Source organism: Paramormyrops kingsleyae, chromosome 25 (genome assembly GCF_048594095.1).
Source record: "Paramormyrops kingsleyae isolate MSU_618 chromosome 25, PKINGS_0.4, whole genome shotgun sequence".
NCBI lineage: Eukaryota > Metazoa > Chordata > Actinopteri > Osteoglossiformes > Mormyridae > Paramormyrops > Paramormyrops kingsleyae.
The window spans coordinates 24,429,876-24,447,939 of record NC_132821.1 but is presented as its reverse complement, the minus strand read 5'-3'; the positions used below and the strand labels follow the sequence as shown (position 1 = coordinate 24,447,939).

The 18,064-nt window shown below is 48.7% G+C and overlaps 1 protein-coding gene across 1 annotated transcript; it reads right to left on the bottom strand.

Annotated features, from left to right (window-relative positions):
* Positions 1-897: 897 nt before the first annotated feature.
* On the bottom strand, positions 898-14,014 carry smad1 (SMAD family member 1). Its single transcript, XM_072707144.1, has 7 exons — positions 13,762-14,014; positions 8,718-9,267; positions 6,439-6,705; positions 6,230-6,346; positions 4,520-4,741; positions 3,199-3,455; positions 898-2,373 (listed from the first exon to the last, which is right to left on the bottom strand). Exons 2-7 carry the CDS (start codon positions 9,115-9,117, stop codon positions 2,230-2,232), a joined length of 1,407 nt encoding a protein of 468 aa, XP_072563245.1. The 5' UTR covers positions 9,118-9,267; positions 13,762-14,014; the 3' UTR covers positions 898-2,229.
* Between the last annotated feature and the right edge of the window lie 4,050 nt (positions 14,015-18,064).

Below are 18,064 nucleotides of genomic sequence, written 5' to 3'. Positions count from 1 at the left end.
TATATAAACAAAATTAAATGCAATTCATTTTCTACGTACGAAGAAAAAGATTTTTGAGTTGGTATCTACTGGTAACCGTCAGCAATAAATTTGCTTGATGTTGTATCCTTGTTGTACCACTAGGTGGCAGTCTTCGCTCTCATCCAGGCTTATTTTTTCCCCCACTGGAGAAATGTTTACTTGTCCTCAGAGAACATCTATCCGAATTCTGTTATTTTGCATAACACCAAACAGCAGACGGAAGATGGCAGAATGGATGACGTACAGTATTTCTGGGTACACAAAAACTGTAAATTAATGTAACGATATGTGGTGTGGAGAAGGTGGAACTGGGATGTTTCTCTGGTTCTGACGCCCATCTTCCTCCAAACATCGTAAATATATTACTCTAATACAAAAGTAAAACCAACCCTGTTATCAGGCATAGTCCAGGTTATAAGACTAATATCTCACCCATCCAGCTGCCCGATTACGGTGAAGACCCTTCTAAAGAGAGAGGGTAGAGAAATTTTGGAATGCAATGCTACTGCACAATCTTTTTTTAATACACTAAACCTTTCAGAGAATTAATTTTCCACAGCACTGTCGAGTTTGCGTGATGGCAACATGGGCACATGACTACTCGAGATGAAAAAGATGTGGGTCCTAAATTTCAAATAAATGGCCTGGTTAGAGGTGGAATGTCAAAATGGAAAGGCGACTGATGAGTCTTCACAGACCAGTAAAAATCAGAATCTGCCGTCTGTCGATCTGGGATGATTGCAGGCTTTTAGTTTGCATCAGTGCAGTTTAACACCAATGCATGGGAAAAAAGGATTTTGCATGGTATAGGGTCATTTACATAACTGGACTTTCACAGACAGAATATTTTGTCTTAAAAAATAATCAATAAACAAGTGGTAGTGAAACAATTTTATTAAGTCTTCCAGTAGAGACTTGATTGTTTTTTTTTTCATGGAATAAAACAGATCTGCAAATACTACTCAGCAAAAACAGCAAATAAAAAAATAAACATGGGAAAGCCATCATCTGTAAAAGTGCAGATACAAGACACAACAGAACAGGTTTTTTAAAAAAATACAAAAAAGTAGAAAACATTTTAATAGCTGATGGGTTTTTTTTTGCCTAAGCTTAAAAAAATTGAAAAGTAAGAAATTTAAGGTTTATTTTAAAAAATGATACTGGGCCTCCTGATATTCCACAACAGCCTGTTTTTTTCTGATTAGTCATTAAACCAAAACTTTTAAAAACAATTCCAGTCATCTAGCAGGTCTTGCTGAGTGGGTGACACACAGAAACAGGAGGGTAGGAATGCACTGTGCAGTGCAGCGCTGCATTCCATGCGGGCTGTACCTTGCACGGCCTGGGGTCTACAGGCCTTGACCCCCTTACTGCGAGCACCCGGCTACGCTACGCTAACCACACTACAGATCCAAGTAGGGCGCACGCCCCGGGAAACTTAAGGCAGTGTTTCTCAACCCGGTCCGCGGGGACCACAGACGGTCCACGTTTTTGCTCCCTCATAACGCCCTGCTACCAGGAGCTGGGAGGGAGCAAATACAGGACCGGGCTGGGAGTTGCTGACCTAAGGAGAACGCAGGAAGGCTCGGTTGGCTTCAGTCGGAAAGTGCCGCTACATGAAGCATGTGGACTTCCTGCCCCGACTGAAACCACCCCCCCCCCCCCCCCAAATTAAACACCTATAGGCAGGTCTGATGGGAAAATAAACCATCAGTTCGCATACTCCCCCAACCCCCTCCCCCAACATCATATAAAACGAGTGGCCCGTATGCATTAATTACTGACCTAAATATTATAATACAGTCATAAGCTAACAAGTTCAATGAAAACATGACCTTTATACCGCTCCCACCCCCCGCCCCCCCACCCCACCTCAGTTGCTTGTTACAGCCTCTCGTATTCAGACATGTCGCTGTACAATCCCGGGTCAAGCCCGGGTCCACAGCGGAATACTGCACTATGAACTCGAGAGTGGAGGGAAGGAAAACTGCTGATGAGGGTGGGGGGCGATGGATGGGGGAGGGTTAGAAATACCTGCGACATGATGATCTGATTACGAAGGTCAAGTATGTTCCAGACAAATGCGCAATCCCCCTGTGTCAGTCTGTCATGTGCCTGATTCAGACCGCCTTCAAGTAAAATATAACCCCCCCCACCACCCGCTACTATCGGCCTCGTCCCCATCTGCCCCCCCCAACCCCGTTCCGTCTAGGACACGGAGGTGATGGGGTTGTCTGGGGATCCCATCTGGGTGAGGACTTTATCCAGCCACTGCAGGGGGCCGTGTAGGTGGATCTCGATCCAGCAGGGGGTGCTGGTGACGTCCTGGCGGTGGTACTCGGCCCCCCAACCCTGGAGCGGAGCAGAAATTCACATCAGCACCCAAGCGGCAAAGTTCCATCATTTCATATAAATATCACAGCAATTCCATGCCAAGGTCTGTTTGATTTCACTGCCATAATGCTGATAAAGCACTATGCATTGGTAACATGTAATACAGCGCTCACAGGAAGTCTTGGGACGCTTGTTTATTTCAGTAAAAATATTGCAAATTTATTGGTTTTCAAACAATAATCATAACTTCTTTCGTTAACAAAAAATATGTATCACGTTAGGAACGACCAATAGTTTTGAGTAAAACTTTCATTTGAAGTAGTAATAAACTGAAATCCAAATTACAGTTCTAAATGAGCTATTCTGAGTTACAAGTTCATTGACAAGCAGTCTCATTGGGTTCTTTTTAATTAGTAACACCTTTGCAATAACATAAAACACCAAACATCAGTGTTTAGTATCCCTTTGGGGGCCAATGGCTACAACTACAATTAATAGCAAAATGGCAAGAACAGAACTGTATGAGTCAGTCAAAAAAACTACGATACAAAGTAATAAGTGTCTGTGCATAAGATAATGTGTAAATATTTTAAATATGGACTTTAATTATGAAACCAATAAATTTGCAACATTTTTACAGAATTAAGCAAGTATCCCAAGATGATCTGTGAGCGCTGTGTACGAATTTCAATATGCAAACTGACTCATTGATACCAAGCTTGTTCATGCTCTGAGGCATTGTGTTTGATATTTTTAATTTATACGTCACATCCGTAATGCAGGAATTGCCTGTGCGCGTTCAGCGGTGCTGGTGTGACGCGGTCCCCTGCGGCAAGGACATACCTTGACGAAGCTCATGCGGATGGTGCACATCTTGGTGAGCTCGTAGACGGCCTCGAAGCCGTGGTTGACAGACTGAGCCAGCAGCTCCGCGAACTCCTGGTTGTTGAAGATCTTGAGGCTGCAGCCGCTGGGGATCTTGCAGACGGTGGTGGGGTGGAAGCCGTGGTGGTAGTTGCAGTTGCGGCTCTGCACGAAGATGCTGCTGTCGCTGAGGCACTCGGCGTAGACCTCGCCGCCCACGTAGTACAGGTGCACCCCTGGGGAGATGCAGTACATCACTAGGGACAGCAGGGGGCGCCAGGCCAGGGGCTACCACAGCCTACCTGAAAGCTGAGAAGCTCTGCAGTGTAGCTGCACGGTATATCGCGACTATGTGGCACACGCGCAATACTCACCAGGGCTTTAGATGGGCATAAACATTTGTCCGGATGCCAGCTTTTTGATATTATACGGACATTTACGTATACCCTCAATTTGATAGGCAGATTAACAGTACAGCGCAGTCATGCCGAAAAGTTAGTAATCCATATTCTACACTAGAACAGAGATTATACACTACAGTATTCTACTGTACTCTACAGCCATTTTTCCCATATAAACACAGACTGTCAAATGTGTTTCTTAAAAATTAAAAGCACACATGAAAAAAATGCCAGTTAATCATATTACAGTAACACAGAGGTTAAGGACATGTACACTTTATCTGAAGGCTGCTGATTCCAGAGGCGAGTAGATCCGGTCCAGACCAAGATTTACTTTCAACCAACCAGCTGAGTACTCTCTGATTGCGACTCTTTACACTCAACTGGTTGAAACAAAACATTGGACTGGATTTGTACTCTCTGGACCCGAATCACCCACGGTTCTAAGTCCATTCAAGTACTAGGAGCACTAGACTTTCACTGCTTTCCTGACATTTTTTGGCTGTTTTTTAATAGTAATTTTTAATTTCATTCTTTTGTATGTGTATCAGCCATGCTGTACTTCTGCACATGGGGTCCCCTGCACCCCCTCTGCACAGGCACCCCCCCCCCCCCCCCATTTAAGTTACACACCACCTTCCATTCTGCTTCCACTGTATTATACATATATTCCTTATTTTGTATTAGAATATATTACAAGAAAACAGTGCATTTGTTTTTGGTATTTTTAAGTCCTGTTGTTTAACCTTGCTTGGTGAGAGCTAATGCTTTCTCCCTGGATTAACAAAGTTCTATGTCATCCTCAATGTCCGATATAAACCCCTCAAGTAAAATTTCCCACTATAATCTGTGACGGCCAAACTGTAGGGCGGAGTCCGGGGGGTGGGGGGGGGGTCTACCTTTGCCGATGTGCCTCCGGGTGTTCTCGATGGTGGAGTTGCGGTTGACGTTGGACAGGAGCCCCAGGCAGAAGCGGTTCCGGTTGTTGGAGGGGTCGGTGAAGCCGTCCACCAGCACGCTGGTGGAGGACGCCTGGAAGGCCTCCCCCACGCGGTTGTTCAGCTCGTAGTAGACGATGGCGCACCAGTGTTTTGGCTCTTCGTACGCCACCGGCTGCACGTCTGCGCAGGAGACAGAAACCGGCCCGCGTGACGCTTTACGGCCACAAGAGGGCTCCTGTCCTTCATTTTCTGAGATTACATCACTATCAGACTGATGAGGGTGCCCGTGGCGTGCCAGCTCCGCCCAGCAAGTCCGCGGACCACCCCCTATTCCGTTATCTAAGGCTGCTGCTGCCAGCTGGCCACTCCGAGGGGATAAACGGTATTTATCTAGCGCACATTTCTCACGAGCTTCCCCAGCGGCCTGGTGTGGCCTGCAGGTGTGTTTCGTCTACTTGTGACAATGGGAGCCGGACCCGGCTGCACAGGAAACAGCTTGTGGGGCCCCGGGCCCCCGGCTCACACGCTTCCAGTAAATGTGTCAGTGCCGGCCCCCCAGCTGCCTCGGCGGGGTCCAGCATTGTTACGCTTCTCGCTGGACACGGTCAAGATAGGGGCAGACATAAATTCTGTTTTGTACGCGGCCGGGAAGTCCGGATCTGTGCCCTGGGCAGGAGCCTCGAGAATCCAGAGAGTCCAGGGGCTTGTATCACAAAGCTCTTTTTGGGTTAACCTGACAACTTGTAGGATTTGAGGCAGTCTGGGCTAAATGTAAATGAATGCAATTCAAATCCATTTAAACTGGCGTACCTTAAATCCAGCAAGTTGTCTAGCTCAGTGTTTCCCAACCCGCTCCTCGGAGATCCCCCCCCCCACACAGTCCACGTCTTTGGTAGGGAGTTGGGAGGGAGCAAAAACGAGGACCGTCTGAGGTCCCCGAGAGGTTGGGAAACACTGAACTGCCTAACTAAAAATATCTTGCTTCGTGATACAGGTCCCAGGGTAGGCATGCGGCGGGGTCACTTAATGCAAAACAGAAACCCCCCCCTCCCCCAACAATTTATGGCAGATTTAATAAGAACCCTCCGTTTCGAAGTGTCTCTCCCAGGCTGGAACGCGAACTAGAATTGAGGTTTTCAACACCATGCCAACAGGAGCGGTCGTAATGCACATGCTAGTCTGCTTGCTAACATTATATAAAATCCGAGTGTAATTAGTGCGTCCGATGCATTACGAGCGCGCCGTAATTACCACCCACGGAGATCACGCCGCAGCCGAGCCCCAACCGCACTCGTAAGACAATGTGAGGGGGAGCAGCGGCCATAGCTGGAGGCACCGCCCAGCCTTCCTGTGATTGGCTGTGCGCAGAAACACGGGCACGGCGTCTGACGAATCACGGCCACTCGCCACCCAGTCGTGAGAAATGAACGCCAGGTGAATTCCTGTCACCTGGAGATTTTTGCTCATTTACTAATAGAATCCCCAAGATTTATACGACTAACGTAATCGCGGTGAAAAGTCAAAGATTTGAAAGGTGAAGTGGCAGAAATTCGATCTACCCTCTGGGAAACGCCGTCTGCTGTGGGTCAGAGGGCATCATGGGAGGAAGAGTCTGACAAATTGGCCCTGGGGGGGGGACGAGTGCGCTGAGGCTGTTGCCATGGTTACCTGGCCTGTTATTGATCTCTAGTGGCAGGGGCGGGGCCAATATGTTGGTGTCCATAGGCTGAGGGCAATCCTGAGTCACCTGGTCCTCCGGGGGCATGTAGGCAGGTGGGGGTGTTTCTGCAGGGCGCAGAAAAAGAGTTCCAGTTAATTTAGTGAAGGGGGTACGCTCCGGTAAGCTTAGGTCATCGCCATGGTTACTGCTGGCTCACCTGGCATCTGAAAAGGGCTCCCTGGGTCGGAGCCAGACGGAGAATGTGGGAAGGTGGCACTGCTGCTCCCGCTGCCCGGGGAGCCGGGAAAGCTGCCGTTGGGCGAGTGAGGGAAGGGCAGCGGGCCGGCGGGGGGGAAGGAGTCGGGGAAGATGGCGTTGTGCGGCATGTGCGGCTCCGTCTGGTTCAGTGGGTTCTGAAACCGGGGCAGCATGCTGTGCTTGGCATTGAACTCGCTGTTCCTGGGCACCAACACCGGGGGCAGCACTGAGTGGGGGCGTGAGAAACCAAAACAGTTAGAGGTGTTACACAAACATGGCCGACTCCCCCATCTCCCTCATGCGGACCTTCGCCCCCCCCCCACGGCACGCCAGCGCTGACCCGTCGGCGTGACCCTCCGTCCAGGCAGCCAAGAAGGGGCCCCTCCGACTAAGCCAGGACAGCCGGGTCTCCTCACGCAGACAGACCGGCTCTTTAAAAAATGACAAACGGACCACTGCACCCGCATATCTGAAATTACAGCTTCGGGGGTCGTTATTCCAGGGCCCCCGTACCAGATATGCGGGCTTTTGCGCAGGTCAGCTTCGGGGGACTCAGGAGAGGAACAGCGCCCCCTGTGCTCAGCAGGCAGCAGGGCGAGGGCGGCAGGTAGGCGGGGCCCATCCCTCTCCGTCGGCCCGTGCTCCGAGGCAGAGCGAGTGGCCGCTCCTTCCTGCCATTGTACTGGGCGACAGAGCTTCCTGTGCAGCCCTCTCCCTGCGGAGCGCCCGTGTGCTTGGGGGGCGGCCGTCGGCACGCTGTCGGCCAGCCCGGCACAGCTGCGGCTTCCTGCCCCCCACACCCCCCCCCCTAGCTCTGACCTCCACTCCCACCAACAAAAAAAACAACAAAGAATAAAACTAAACTAAAAAAAAAATACTCAAGGTATTGAATTTATTTGTTAGTGCCATATGATGCATTTTAAAGGCTCTCTAAATTTATAAAGGGTACAAAATTTTGAAATTGGTCACCACCAACATCAACCCCACCCCCAGCTCTCTTTTGTGCCCTCTCGCAATTCCTATGTGCCCCACCAAGAGGGTGCACCCCACAGTTAGAAAATCACAACCTCAGAGGGAGACGAGTGTATGTTTTCCACATTTCGCAGGAAAAATTAGTCAATGAAACACACCACAGTAAAAAAAGAACAGCTGCACACCTAGATATCGGGGGAGTAGATCTGGGTGAGAGGGAGGAAACGGCGCACACAGACACAGACAAACAGACACAGACACACACACACACACACACACACAGACAGCCACAGACAGACACACACACACAGACAGACACTCACACAGACAGACACTCACACAGACAGACAGACACAGACACTCACACACACACACACACACACAGACAGACACACACACTCACACAGACAGACACACTCACACACACAGACAGACAGACACACACACACAGACAGACACACTCACACACACACACAGACAGACACACACACACAGACAGACACACACACACACACAGACAGACACACACACACAGACAGACACACACACACAGACACACACACACAGACACACACACACAGGGAAGGGGAGGACACCGCAGCACCTGGCCGCCTGACAGTCATCTCCCAAACGGCTACGCCCTTATCTTCTTACAGGGTCTTCAGGACCTGCACCTCCCTCCCGGGAACCACAGCCGGCGATCGCACTCCACGGACTTTAAAAACCACAATCGATGTCCTCAAAAGCATGACTCGCATTAAATATTAATTCCTGCTTGCTGTCACTGTCACCGCACTTAAACCGAATCATCAAAAATTGCCCAGGGATAATTCAGCGTAGACACCATGAAGATCCTCCTGACGGCACACGGAAATGCAAATCCTACACCACACGCAAAATACTCCCTTTAAAGAAAATACTCCCAAAATACTGCCTTTAAAGAAAATGACTACAAGCCTCATTCTGAAGCCAAGAAGCCCCCTAGGCATTCTATGGTCGCTCACCTTAATAATGACTAAATTATATAATTATTCTAGCATAATGTCAACTTCTTTAAAATGCAGGGGCGTGTCCAGGGGGCATCGAATCCAGCTGATTGGCCCCCAGAAAAATTTCACTGGCCAATGATACGGTTTACCCCTCTGCTTGAATTATGGTCCCCACCCACCCACCCTTGTTAAACTGTACCACAGTCGGATGTACAGGGTATTCAGCTGAAATAGTCGGTTCGAAGATAGATAAGCTCTCCCCTTGCTGGGCGCTCACCCGGGCTGTCGACTCGCTTGTAGTGATAGGGGTTAATGCACACGTCCTTCTGCTTGGAGCCGAAGGGGAACTCGCAGCAGTCGAGGGCCTTGAGCTCGTGGTGGGACTGCAGGTCGGGCCAGCGCCACACGCGGCAGTAGATGACGTGCGGCAGGCCCTTGCGGTGTGACACCTGCAGCCGGCCGTCCAGCGAGCGCGGGATGGTGACGCAGCGGCTGGGCTGCCCCGGGCAGCTGAGGGCACGCTCCAGCTCCTCCATAGCCCCCTTCTTCTTCTTCAGCTTCTTCACCAGGGCGTCCACCGCCTTCTCTGCCCATTTTTCCTCCTCGTCGCCCTGCTTCCAGCCCAAGAGGCGCTTGACCGCCGGGCTGGTGAAGGAGAACAGGGAGGTGACGTTCATAGTGCCAGGCTGGCCAGAGGGATGGGGGTGGGGGGGGGGGGGGGCGTCACTCCTATGCTCTGACAGGGGGAGGTGCAGGCGGGAAAACTGTGGGGAGGGAGGGGGGCGCTGTCCTCGCTCCTCGGGGATGATCGCCACAAGAACTCACACCTGCAAGAGAGAGAGAGAGCGAGCGAGTGAGTGTCAGTCGTGTGAGTGTCAGTCGTGTGAGTGTCAGTCGTGTGAGTGTCAGTCGTGTGGTGTGAACTCTGCTCCACATGCCTCCTGAAGGGGGAGGGGACCGGGAACAAAAAGCACTCTGGACGTGAGCTGGTGAAGCCGTCCCACATGGAACCAAAGATACCCCAAGAAGCTGACAGAACCTTCCAGCCTCTAACGGGACCCCTGGTGTCATTTCAGAAACGGCTTCTGGGAATTACACATCAGGCAGCGGGTCACATCCCTGAGCATAGAGAGCAGATGGAATTCTCGAAGCAATATCAGGTTTTCATTTGAATGTTTGATCCAAAAACATACGTCCACAAAACGTGGAATGACCAAAACAGACGGAGTCAATCCAAAGCTGAAAGGTGAATCTTTTTCCAGCGAATGGAATTCCTCTAGGACTCATCATAACTTAAATTTTTTCCCACTTATCAAAGATTTCAGTTTTTTTTTTCTACTGGCTGAGAGAAGCTGAGGGAGGGGGCTCTGTCATTCTGTAATGCTCCATCTCCCCACAGCCATGCCAAGACCCTCCAGCTCCCTTGTGGAGGAAGCCGCCATCTTGGTTCACTTACCCGAGACACACACACATACACACACACACACGTCAGCTTTGTGTGGGGGCCAATGGTGTCCACCCCTCCCAACTTTTATCTTGTCCCAATCGGAAGCCAAAAACCACGGTGATGGGACAGCAAGTTCACCGTAATATTACAGCAACCCCCCAACCTCCCCGGTGACATATGGCCACTGGCTTCTCCTCCACGCAGGATGAAAAAGGAAAAAAAAAAAAAATCACATGCGGCCGTCTTTTTTTAACGGCCGTGAGTCACCAAGAATCACCCCTGACAGTAAGCGGCGTGGCGGATGAGATTTCCTCTTACGAGAAGCACAAACATTACCAAGCATCGCTTTTCTCCTGGGGAATTATTTTCAGCCTGCCGCTCGGCGAAAAAAAGCCAGGCCCCCCCCCCCACCAGCTCCACCACCACCACCACCCCCCAGCTCCCATGTACGTTATAATAAACTGTTTATTGTAAATTAAAGTAGGTGCTGTTTACGTGGCCGTTCTCATACTTTTTGCTCCTTGACCCTCCCTCATTTCAGTCACTCATTTCTGTGGGTGGCATGTTGCAAGGACACGTCAAAGGAAATCTTTCGGGGGGGGGGGGGGGGGGGGGGGTAACAACGACATCCTTCGCTCGACCTCTGCACCCTCTGGTGCCGCCCCCAGCATTGTTTGCATGAGGGGTTAATCTCTTTTTCAAAGGCCCCAAAATAAAACCCTCTGTCCCAGCAGCTACACCCCCTTCCCCCCGCCTCCTAGTCGCCACCCCCCCTCCCCCCCGCCGGTGGGGTGGGGTCGGGTCCACTACAGGTGCGGCGCTGAAACAATTGGGTACGCGGCACATTTCCTCGCATCAGAGGACAGATACATCTGCGGAGGTGATGGAGGGGAACTCGGCAGAAATGACTTCATCGCATTCCCGCTGGAAGCCCCGCCCACAGGGCAGTCATGTGCCACCCACAGGGCACTCATGTGCCGCGATCAGACTGCCAGCAGAAAGGTTCTTGTGGAATCAATGCCCTGAATAACGAGCCTAAATGACATCTGACCGGTTCTGAAACACATAGCCAAAGACGGACTGGCAGGAGGCTACGATCTCCATTCCCAAGGATCCGAGACACATGTTCAGACAGTACGCCTCTAGAACTGGGCTCTCCATGGGTCGGCCATCAAGCTCGGAGCAATGGGGCCCGCGGATCCAAAGACGGATGTGGGAAATAACTAAATAAACCAGCTCCCGGTTTTTCATCACAGTGGCAGGCGGGACGGATTCTGCTTAAGCGGACATCTGGGTCGGGGGGGGGGGCACCCCCCAGGTGCGGCCGCAAAAGGTCACATGACCCTTTCTGCAGGGGAGCGGTCGTGGGGGGGGGGGGGGGGGGGGCAGGGCAATGCGGGGAGATCGAACACAGTTCGAAGCCCCCCCACAATCACAAGCGGTGTGACACGCTCCACTTCAAGGTGGAAACGCGACACCATGTTGCCGGGCCTCTCGCCGAACAGGGAGGATCAGCGGAAGGCGGATATATATATCACCGTTTCAGGGCAAATTATAATCAAACATGTAATGCTACCCAGTCTGTTTTCCTTAAATGCAATAAATATTTAAAGCTTTATGAGCCAAAGTATGGCAGCGTGACCCCAACAGATTTAAATGACGAAAAATTTAAATAAAAAAAAAAAAGAGAGAGAGCAAGGCTGATACTCTCAGCCCCCCCCCCAAAGGGCATACAGTGGGCTGGGGAGCATAATGATGCCCCATCTCCCGCCAGTCTAATGCGCTATGATCGCACGCCTTTGACACGCCGACCCGCCGATGCATCCAATGTATCATTTTCCCCTGCCTCAGTGCGTTTAATCAATTTAGGACCTCCAGCGGGATTGGGGGGGCGGGGGATAATGATGCTCTCTGCGCTGTCCCCGCGGGACCAGATATTATGAAGACCTTACATTATTTATCAGGCCTGAGACGGAGCCTCCATTAGCCGGCCCGCGTGCGATGCAGCCTGGGACGGGGGCCCCGGAGCTTTCCGGAAAGCAGGCCCGGCCCAGACCCGGCACCTGCACCCAGCGCCGTCCAATCAGGATCCAGTGTGATATTCATTATTTTTTTTATATATATATTTTTTTTTTTAAACATTCCTCAGTGAACTCACACACCCTAACACAAAAGGAATAGACACTATCTAAAAATGGGGAGAACCCCCCCTCCCTCCCTCCCTCCCTCCCCACGATAGGAATAACCCTGAGACCCATGGTTGGGGGGGGGGGGCGCCATACGGTATTTCCAGCATCATTGTCTGTGGAGAGACAGAAATAAACGTGCAGACAGGCGCTTGCATACGCGGCCCCAGAATCGGGCTCGGCTCTGTCACTCTGCGGCCCGGCACGCGACCCCAAGCTCCCACCGACATGCGATTTCTGTTACCCAACCAGGGAGGAGGAAGAAGAAGAAAAAAAAAAAAAAAGACGGGATTCGTGGCCCCCGCCCCCGCTGCAGCAGCATCATCGTCCCATACGCGGCGTTCCGGGGACCCACGTCAGCGCCCAGCCTTCGCCACACTCGCTTCAAAATGGCCAGTACAGTACATGCCTATGCCCTCTTTTCCATTGAGTCTACCCCTTCCAGAACTTTCTCCTTGCGGCATGACAACGGCAAGCCTGCATCTCCCATCAAGAGAATGAGATCCGAAGAATATGGCCCAAGCACCACTAAATAAACCACTACCTACTTAAAGACCCCCCCGTTACCTCCTCCTCTTCTCCTCCATCCCCAACCTGGATGCCGCGCCTCCATCAAGCTCCCCGAAAGGATCAGCAGGAGTCAGCACTCTCTGGGCCTCCTTCCTCCCCGTGTCGGCGCTGGGCGACCGCAGCCGTTAGCGTAATCGTCACCCACCGCGATGTTTACAATCTAATCCGGCAGAAGCTAATTGCCGCGTTTGCTGACAGGCCCCCACATTAAAGGCTGCGTCAAGCCACCAGACGGGACGCTGGGATTTACGAGAAGCGCAAGAACAAATGGCTACGGAAATGGGCATTATCCACAAATCAGAGCAGCACCCTTCTGACTCGCTGTTATGTTCCAGCTCAGTGCAGATCCAGACTCACACGCAGAGTCCAAAACAACATCAAAAGTCAGACATAGCTACAGTGGGGGGGGGGGGGGGGGGGGGGGTGGAAGACAGGAAATCTATTAAATCCAATAGAGGGCAAGGATGAAGTCCCATCCTTTGAGTAATCTAATATGTCATCTTCAGTGATATCAGGAGCTCTGTCCCCAGCTGCTATAGATCAAGCAGCCTCTGAATCTGGGAACCAGTTGGTTCACGCTGGACCAAGTGGCACAGACCTGTGTGTGTGTGTGTGTGTGTGTGTGTGTGTGTGTGTGTATATATATATGTATTAGTACAATGTGACGTTAGCCTATGATCTGCTCGCCCGGAGACACAAACACACGGGAGGCTGCAAAAACCCGCACCTGTCCACTGCAGAGGCAGTACGAGGTGAACATCAAAGGAGCGGATTCACAAGCCTGATGTTAAAACTAACACTACCGGAGGAAACATAACGTTTTGGGACCCACACTGTACCTTACAAACCACGCAAAGGCCGAAGCCACTCTGAAATACAAACACAGAAATTCATCTTTAAACTATCTTGTAAACAACCTAAATTATCTTGTTTAACTGGTCATGGAATTTATATTTCTTTTAGAAAATAAACGTCGATGCCAAGCTTTTTAAGATGAAACACCAACACAAAAGCATAATCAACCAGGAGCGAAACTCTTTCGATTTCAGTGTAATATCACGTGTTTAAATAAAGCTGCTGCTCTTAGACACAGCGGTGCTGACCGGCCATGTACCAACCTGGCGTGGACGGAAAGTTTGGGAGCTTCGAGAGGGACAGTAGAACCAGCATAAAACCCCAAGCGGCCGCCAGAAGGGTCTTTCTCCCAGTGAGCAGAGGGTCCGAAGGCAGCGGACGCACGCCGTGGAGAGCGGAGAGGAGGTCAGCTCGGCCGTCTCCTGAGGGCTCCTCGGCGGGTCGCGTCGGGCTGCCTGGCTCGCCGTGCTCTGCCTGGCGTCAGGGTGTCGCGAGCCGCCGCACCCTCCGCGCGCCTCTGGATATCACGCCGCGCAAGCGCGCGCACGGGGGCGGTCCCTCAATGGCCAAGCGCTACTTTTCTTTTTTAACACATGTAACTTTTCGAGGCGCTGGGGATTGATTATGTAACAGCGCGACGATGTCGCCTTTCGCCGCCTATGCCGGTCGTGTGCCCGTTGTTGGCGCTGACATTGTCTGCATTTGTAGTCCCCTCCGACTTTTTCATAAGTTTCGGCACTGAAGATGCGTATTTTCATTCATGTGCAGAATAAAAACACCGTTCATTTTTTAAATAATCCATAATCATTTCAGTTTTGCTCTAATTAAATATGCATATATATTAAATGGACAAGCTTATCCTTTTACGTCTTCCTGTAGTATAATGTGACTTGCCAAGGGATAATTGACAAGAACATGGCCCACTTTTATAAGGTACAGAATCCCCCCCAGCAGACTGACTGTTTATCTAGAGAAAGAAAAAACATTCCTGCATTGAATTTCGTTTAATTGATTTTTTTTTTATACTGTCTTATATAAAATATTATCATCAGCAATGAATTTATCGGTCATCGTGAACTCGAAGAAAGTTATTTATAACTTACTGCATCGTATTTATACTATATTTGTTGATGCTTTCGTGGAATAGAATCTGGTGGATGAATTAATGAACAGCTACTTGTATTTCTACACGTACTGTAATAACAGCTGCCAAGTGAAGTTCTGTATAACAAAATAATCTATCTCACCGCAAAAATACGACGCTGTTGACTATGAGTGCATGTGCAGCATAAATATAGCCGCTAAACTATATCTGTGCAGTTCAACTACAACAAATGGGATCTTATGTTTATTTAATCGTTGCATAAAAAAACCCAGGAACTTCGCTCTGGGCTTGTTCTGCTTTAGTGGACTGTTAAAAGAAATCTATCCAAGGATAACATCCCCACAGCCTCCGAGATCAGTTCTACACAGTAGCCTATATCAAATCAAAATCTATATTAAATGAGGAAAATACCGACCTTTTTTAAAAGGACACGTATATTTATTGGCAATTACACATAGTAAATAACCATAGTAAATAACGTTTATTTAATATATTTATGAAATAAACATATATATATATAATTTATTTTTTTCCTATATATGCCACATAAAATTCTGGTGGACTGATGGCCAGTTGAGCTAATAATATTATGATGACTAATGAATATTTATAATTCATTACAGTCCATGTCTGAGTAACCATGGTTAATTGAAAAAAATTATGTGTTGGTGCAGTTGGATTGTTATGAAGACCTTATTTCGTTATTAATTTACAGTTGTAAAAATGTAACGATTACCCTGCAGCAACGCAGACCGAAGTGCAGTTTCAGTAATGAGTGTAAAGCTTACCTTAATTAAAGGACGGAATGTAACACATTAACATATCGAACAAAATGCTTCAACAGTATTTGGCAAGGTAAATCCGTCCGCCGCGTAGTACGAAAAATTCAGTTTTCAAGTACTGAAGTATCTGGATATATGGATGTCCGAGGGGTACTTTGACAACCTTACGAACCAACATAAATTTCCTACAAAAATAGTTTGTTATCGATTATGATATAAACCTGAGGGATACAAAACAATTTATTTAAGTTCTAATAAACAAACAGAGCCTCCCTGCCTTTGATCCTACGATATGTCACTGATCTAAAATATAGCCTAAACCTTTATGTTTGTAGAAGGAATCGCCACTTTAATAATTATTCATATGCACCATTAGCAACATCTTAAATAAATTGGAGCATGGTAAGTTTATGCATTAATTTGGCAACAAGAAGCGCGGATATCACTTTGGGACTAGATTATCCAGCAGATTGCTTTTTGGCGGAGGGAAACAATTCGGAGTGGAAGCTCCTAGCGCAGGTTACGTCACGCGGCTGGCGACAGAATGTCTGAGTGAGGCGGAGTGCTAGCTGCACGTGAATGTGAAATGTGGGAAAACAGCGCGAGCCGAGAGCTGGGCGCGAGCGGAGGGGACAGAGACCGCGACCGAAACCACCACACTGTAACCGTGCGAAACATGTCAGCCTTTCCGTGCATGGGTGTCTCATTACGATAAACCCATGCATTTAGTACAGTGTTCGCAACATTCTGGTGTTGCATTAGATACAAGAATTTCAATTAGACTAATTTTGCAGGAGCAATTGTCTGAAACACATTTAAAATTCAGAAATATTTGAATTATGTGTGTTTCACATGGACGTGATTCGAGATCAAAATCTCCCACTATTATAACTTTAAAACCGAAATGGTCTCGTGCTCTGCGAATTTGTTTATATGTTATTGGTCGCACAATAACTTTATGACAACCTCGGAAATCAGTTTGAAAAGACACATTCTGCAGCCCGAGACGATGCCGGGCGTGTCAAATAGCAACAATATTACCTAAGGCGCCACGGGATTTAGACTTACCCACAAAAGTATGAAATATACAGAACAAGACCTGCTCTCCAGCTGTTAGAACACTATTTCAATAGTTTGCATACAGTTGTTGGCTGTATTAAATAGGAACGCTTTCTTGTTTGTGGTGTTCTGTATTTTTGTATTTCAGAATATTTAATTAGTAAAATTTTCAAATGATCCAGTAATCAAACGAAAGCCCAAAGAATAATACAAAAATTTGAATGAGATGTATGTCAAACTGATTTATGGAATCTATAGCCTGTTCTTATGCTTATAGGCTTATATGTAACTGACTAAAATAATTTACCAAATACTAGACTACATAACAGGAGCAGTCTGAGGAATGCCATTTAAATGCAAAATAAAGCCTTTGTAAGAGTCACCTGTTTACTGACGATTTTTAGTGAAGCTGTAATTGTAATGCCAGAATGGTATAGTAGATAAAAGGAGTCATTCAGAATCAGCAGTAGAGAAAACATTTTCGTCCTTACAGCGTTCATTAAAGGGTAAGAGCTGTGTGAGGGTGCTGCTTGTTCAGTGATCTTTTTATAGAGACATCGCCTTCAGTGCGAGGGGGCAAATGATCGGGCAGGGTCGCCACCCTTTCCATCCCCGTCCCCAGCGTCGAGGCCCGGACGCGGGCGATCAGCGATCGGGCCTTCAGGCCTCAGCAAGAAGCGTTTCAGTTCGCAAGATGCCGTCGAAATTGATTATTCCAGCTCCAGAGAGTCCGGGACACTGGGGGGGGACTGTGCTTGAACGGCTGTTTGGTAGGTGATGAGAACAACCTTCTAATGACAGAAAAATTCCCTCATGGCCTATATCATGCAGATTTGTGTTGCACCAAATACAGTCCATCGCCAATGTGATTATGTGCAGGGGCGCCAGTTCGAGGCCCTAGATCTCCAGCTACACTGGTTTTTATGTGCCAATAAACTGTTCTGTTATCGTTTCTACAAAATCTGCATTAATACCGTGTAAATGTACTCCGATGCATCTCGCGATTTACGTGTTTTAATGGCAGCGGGTCACTCATCCGCGAGGAGCAAGACATTAGACGTCATCTTGGTCAGAAGAGGAGGCTTTTGTCAGCCGGGCTCACTGCGCCGAGGCAGCCGCCCGTACGTTTCACTGCACACAAAATGCAGCAGATGTTTCTCCAATAGAAGGTGATGAGATCATCCCCCGCGAGAGGCCTGTACATCTGGGAGAGAGTGTTGTAAGTGATAGGAGCATTACGTCACCCTTTCCTGCATTGTGTTCTAAACACAGCTTAGGGCAAAAATAGAGCATGTTCCGAAACAAACCTGGTGGCCATCTCGTCTGTTTAAAAATGAACACAAGGCAAAAATTAGATCCTTACAAATTTTTCGCCCAGTGGGGGGTGGGGGAGGGGTGGTACTCAACATCCACAATAGGACTGAGTGTATATAGATAGAAGCGGGGAAATACAAGGTTATTAGATTATTCTGGAGTCTCCCCAAAACTAAACGTGAATTGCGCATAAGATGTGCTATGCGATATAGAATCAAAGTAGAAAAAGATGCACTATTCAATATATTTTCATTCACATGCGTCAGAATATGAATATAGAACAAGTGACAATTAAAGGCATTTTAT